Raw genomic sequence first — 6,000 nt, 5'->3', positions numbered from 1 at the left:
GTTTGTAACATGAGAAGGGAATAAAAGAGTTTGGGTTGTCCTAGAATAGAAAAATGAAGGCTGACCGAAGATATGACAGCTATTTAAAAATATGCCAATGAGTAAACACAATGGAGGAGGAAGAGCTATTTAAACTAAAAGACAATGTTGGCAGAAGAACAAATGAGCATAAAATGACCATGAACAATTTTAAGCTGGAAAGTAAAAGGTTTCTAGTTATCAGAAATCTGTCTTTCAATGAAAAGCAAAGCTCCTCTAAAGTTTTTAAATCAAGTTCACTAAGTTTATGATTTGTATTAGATGATGTATGTGTCTTTAGTAGCATGGGATTTGATTCAGTGACATAGAAGTTTCCCTTAATTTTACGATCTTGCACAAAGCAGCAAATACTCTTTAAGATAGAGTAACCTCTTGGGCAGGGTGCACCCACCACTCAACAGCACGCAGCAGGACTAAAATACTCTTTTAGACAGAAAAGCAAGAGACTTCAATATTCAGCTAGCCTCTGGAAAATTTAAACAGGCTGAATGCAAAGACTTGTTTCAGAGCTTGCAATGTCTCTAAGGCTAACTTGCTTAAATAGAGCAATAATAAGGTGAAATTTTGTCTGAAAATTGTCACCTGCATTAGGTCCTAGTGCTAGCCACAATACTGTGTGAGTTGCCAGCAGTTATACCCTTCAGCCTTTGAAAATTGGGATTTGAGGACCTGGAAAAATGCAGATTTAAATAATTGCATCCTACTTATCACAGTGTCAGTAATGGAAGACAATATTCCTGTGTATTAAAGCTGTGAAATCCTCCCTGCAGAAGATGATGGGTAGTATTATTCATTCTTATTTGCTTAGCTGAATTTAAAAGTGAATATACAAGGAAAAAAGTATTTTGGATTCCAGCAAACAGGATGTATTTTATACCCATTTTTATACCATGTATTGTATAGTAGGCTTAATTTGAAAAAATGAAAATTGAATATAAACATCAATATTCTAATAATATTAAGGTAGGAAATTAGAGTAAGCTTTCAGCTTCTATATTAACTAATGCCACCGTGCTTTTTAGTGTTGTTGAATGTGACGCTCCAAGAACATTTTCTTCAGTTGAACTTTCTTGGTGCTGTCATCTTGAGCAGCTGTATGAAACACAGAACCCTCTAAACTAAGAAACCTATTCCTTTTGTTTTTCAGCATCAAAACAATGATTCCTCCAGGGGAATGCCTATATGCTGGGAGGAAAAGGAGGAAACCCATTCAGAAACAGTTAAGTATCATATTCATTAGGAGGCATCTCCCTCTGAATGTGCTACAAATGAGGTACAAGAAAGACTCCCTTCCTTCTGTGGACCACTGACACAGGAGAGACCTAATCTCTTTCTCTGCAGTGAGAAACCCCTGGCTGGGGGGCTCACTCTCCAAGACCGGCTGTGGGAAGGATGCTGAGCATGGGTCAACCCATCCTTAACCATCTCTATGTGTCCCAGGAGGAGCCCACTGGTGGTTGTGGTGTGTAGCATGGTGTACTGCAGGGTGTGCCGCTGTGAGAAGCGGAGGACAGCGCTTTTTCTCAGGCAGAAGATTCTGGTGGACTAAATGTCAGCTGGGCAACAGGCCAGAGGGGTGGCTGCCACCTCTGTGCCTCTGTTCCCTGACACCTGGTCAAGGAGCCTTTTGAGAAGCTGCGTGTTGAGTGGCACCAGTGCGCTGGCATGGTGCTCCCCCCTTCCCTGTTCCTTGGCTTAGCCTTGCTTGGGGCATCACAAAGTCCAACATGTGCGAGCCTGGAAAGTGGGTCAGTTCAGCCAACTGAAAAGCAGGCTGGTGACTCACTTTCTGCAGAAAGAACGCATCATTTTCAAACCACTATTTACTATGGGATCACTTTCATTAGGAGAAAAGTGGGAGAAAGGAATTGTATGTGTGAAGGCAAAGCAGAAAATGAAAAAGAGCAGTGGGAATTTGTTACTACAAGATCCTTGAAATGGAAGGGAGATGTTGAAATGGGAGGGGGAAAAGGTTGCTATCACTCAAATATAAAATGTTTTCCAGATGCTATAAACCACGCTGTGAAATGAAGCTTTTGAATATAATCATCCCACATCTTCTGTGTTACACTTGATTATATGGTTATGAAACACACATTTTTACTGTGTTAGAATTATGAACTAGCACTGGTGGCCTTCACAGACAATTTAAGGATGAGAAGGTAACTAAAATAGATTTCCCTATTTTCAGTTGTTCAGAACTTCTAAAAATAACCCACTTGGCTTAAAATTGTATATATTGGTCTAAAGTCAAAAGGGAGTTTCTCTGAGGGAAATCTGTTGATTTTGTTTGGACTTTGGATAATATTTGCACATGAACCACTTGTTCCCACTTAAAATATTTCTTTTAGTGTGAAATACATCATAGGTGATGATTTCAATAGACAAAAATAATGACATAAGAAAATTGTTCTTCCTGCAAAACCTCAAGTGTTAAATCCAAAACGTATGTAACATTTCTGCATTACTGTGCAGGTAAGGGATGTAAGCGTTTAACTTTAAAACTGCATGAGGTATGGAACCGCTCCAGTACATGAAATTACCTCTGTGCAGAAATGTTTATGGCTTGTAACTTTTTTGAGAAAGAAGGGAGAGTTGCAGTTACTTTGAGGAACATATGCGCTAGCTAGAACTCTCAAACATGACTTCTACATAAATGCAATGGTTAAGAAAACTACTTGCTAACAAAGGATGGAACTGTCCTCGTTAGCCCTTCTGGAGTTCTGCCTTCAAATCGGTTCAGAACCAAATTCTCACTTACTTTGACCTTGGGAGGCACTGCAGCTAATCCTACCTTGAAATTAGCTTTGCCGTGAGATTGCAGTACAGGTTCCTGTGCATAAGCTTATCCAGCCAGGACATAGACAATTTTGATCAAGAAACCTTGTTTTGGTTGAAGGGAACCATTTGGATTATTAGAACACTGAGCTCCCCCCACTGAAGACAGCCTCTATTTTCTGTGGTTAGTTACTTACCGCTTGCTGAGGATGATTTCTTCGTTCTTAGCAACACTGGTCTCTTCCTCAAACCTTATCTGTTTGTGGGCTTGGTCTCTGGTAAGCCTTTCCTGTGCTCATTCCCTCACTCGGGGACTTCCTAACTCTCATCTAAAGAGGCTCCAAATGCCCAAGACAGACGGGCTGACAGAGCTCCTTTCACGGTCTATCCTTCAGTCCTACAGAACTTACATTTCAGGACTCTGAGGTATCCTTGCTATTATGTTGCCTCAAATCATTTATCTTGAATTTAGAAGGGTAGACAAAGCCTATTAACTAAACAGTATATTTAACCGTGATTTTGATCTGTCGTACCATTTTTGTTACAGCTTTTTTCCTTGTTTGATAGCACAGTGCGTTTTCCTCCACAGCCTTGCTCTACTTTTTCTCCTGTCATTCTGATAATAAATCATGGTAGATGCCCCCCACCTGTTCTGGGTGGGCTATTTATTCAGTTGAAAAAACCTAATTTTTCACCCGAAAAATGTTGATGGGAATTCTTTGGCCAGTTCTAGTGAGGATTCCTCTCTTCTTAACTTTAATAGCCTCTAGATTTTAACTTTCTTTTGACACAGGAAAAAGTCAGCTCAGGTGCCAGCCTGAGCAGGATACTTGAATTTTTGTAGGAATTTATGAATTAGTCCTTTTGAAGGTCAGGATTTAAAGGAGAGAGTTGCACCTTTGCCCTCTGCAGAGGGCAACTGGGATGTTCGCATCTACCCATACTCCGTGCACGCCAGGAAGCCAGCTCTCTGCCTTTCTGTCAGATTTTTGTCATCAGGCTGTCAAGCCAGGTGGTGAACCTGCAGCTGGCTTTTAATCCAGGATATCGCAGAATAATATTGCTCATTATGTTCATGGTTTTCCAGACACAGAAACTCTATTCTGAGGTAGTTCTACAGAACAGTGATGAAAATCTATGGAAAAGCTCCATGGAAGAATGCAGATATCCACAAGACCATGGAAGAATATGTGGAAAACTTGTTTTACTGTGAGGAGCTAATATGTTTCGGTAGTCTTCTCTGTGCAGAACTAGGAGAGACTATCTTCATTAGGTTGCCGTTCTTCAAACAATACATTGGGTTCAAGTTCTACTTTTATACATGCATGTAAATAAATCCCTCAAGCTGTTCTCCTTTTGCCCCAGAAAGCTTCCAAACAAGTCCCATTAAATGTGGTCTACACTAAAGAATTTTAGCTTTTATGGACTCAATTCAAACACCTGGAGCTTGGACAGATGGAAAAATTTCCATCAGATATGCTTTTCAGCCAGAGAACCTGAGTTTTGACTAAAGGAAATGTTTTCTACCAAGTGTTTGTTTCCTGTGGAAATCTAACATTTTACTGGCAATTCAAGCATCTGAAAGCTAAAGAGGTCTCGTTTTTAACCTCAAACTAATATCACTGTGCTAAAATGAATACTTATACTAGAAATGCTGAGGCAATGCTTCAATAGAATTACCGTTTGAGAGCTTCAGCCACTTCTTTGTCTGAAACCCTGGCATCTTATAAAACTCTCTCCCTCCACAAAACATTTCTTGTAATGTTTTACAGCTCTTTACAGGCAAGCTACAGCTGCCCTAGCTCTGAGTGTGTCTGTAACTGCTTCAAACTGCCCACTTCAGCCAGAACTGTACCAGTGCCAGGGTAAACAGAGACCTTGGGAGGTGCAGCTCTCTCCTGATTCCTAGTTCTCACTTCAAGGCCCTCTGTGGCACAGCCCTTTCTCCTACTTGGTATCACACTATCCCACCTCTCATCTGCTCTGCTGGTGTGATGTCTTCTTGACTGTTAGTTCTGTTTTCATCTTTCCTTGCGGCGAAGACCCAGAAGAGGTAGAAGGAGGCAAAGGCCCCCTTTCTCTCAAACCGCTTTCTCTTGTTCAGTCCTTTTGGTTTGTGGGAGATGGTGAACATCTGCACATATACAGCGGGCACTGGAGCTCAGCTCTGCCAGGGTACCTGTGCAACTCCCAAGCACAGCTCGGTGGCTGTGGGTGCTGGTCAGTAAGGTCATCGTCATCATTTTGCTGTTATGTTGCATTTATCCTATCTGTTGCATCTCATGGTCTCTTTCTTCTCTTCTTACTGAAAGCTTGCCATCATAATAAATGATTAGATTTTTCTCAGGTTAGGTCATCTGCTGGTTGAACACTTCAGCATACTTTAAAAACTTACTCAGAGTGAACTTTTTGTTAACAGGGTAGGGCTCCCACAGAGGGTAGTGAACAGCCGGCGGAGCAGTAGCTGCAGGAAATTCCTCTGCAAGCTCACCAAACTGGTTTACACTAGTGGTGGTCTGTGTGTCATGGGCACACTGAATCATTACCGTGCAAATGGCTCAATGCCTTACGTTCTACCGAAACAGAAAATATTCTCTGCACTAGCTCCCACACTCAGTTCCTACTGAATGGGGACTGGTGGTAAGCATCTTGTACAGGTGCAAATACTTGTTACTGCTGAGCAGAATTTGGACTGTTTAATGATGCAAAGAAGGAAATGCCAACTTCATTAATTGCTACTTTTCTGTAGTAAGTGTTGTATGAAAAGCAGGGTAAAAGGTATCATAGAGTGAGTGCTGCGTCTGTGTTCCGACCTAGTTTACACAGATTGAGAATCCAGAGTTTAACACAAACACAACAAGCACCATCCACTTTCAGCTCAAAATAAGGGCTAAAATCGCCATTTGCCTCAAAACAGCCCATGGAAGATTTTCCTTGCCTGCCCTTTTCTGTTTATGGATAGCAAAGCTAGCCTTTCCATGGAACTTGCATTGTTTTAAATTGCATCCACTTGGCACCTAATTACCATTTACATCAAGCCCCTGTTTGTTTGGATTCACTCCCTTACTGAATCATTTCCTTGAATTTTCAGGAAGACTCTGTTCTGAACTTTCTCTTGTAGTCTTTTTACACCGTTCCCTGCAATCTCCAGAAAATTGTTCCTTGTGCTCAGTACAAATGCAC

At 41.2% G+C, this 6,000-nt stretch overlaps 1 protein-coding gene across 1 annotated transcript in view; it reads left to right on the top strand.

Annotated features, from left to right (window-relative positions):
* Nucleotides 1–1,191: 1,191 nt before the first annotated feature.
* AHRR (aryl-hydrocarbon receptor repressor) overlaps nt 1,192–6,000 on the top strand; it is a 70,351-nt gene continuing 65,542 nt past the window's right edge. The window contains exon 1 of the mRNA XM_040588066.1: nt 1,192–1,258. Coding sequence (XP_040444000.1) covers nt 1,197–1,258 — 62 coding nt within the window. The 5' untranslated portion in view covers nt 1,192–1,196. The remainder of the gene's footprint in view (nt 1,259–6,000) is intronic.

Source organism: Falco naumanni, chromosome 3 (genome assembly GCF_017639655.2).
Source record: "Falco naumanni isolate bFalNau1 chromosome 3, bFalNau1.pat, whole genome shotgun sequence".
NCBI classification, from domain to species: domain Eukaryota; kingdom Metazoa; phylum Chordata; class Aves; order Falconiformes; family Falconidae; genus Falco; species Falco naumanni.
This window is presented reverse-complemented; position numbering and strand designations above follow the sequence as displayed.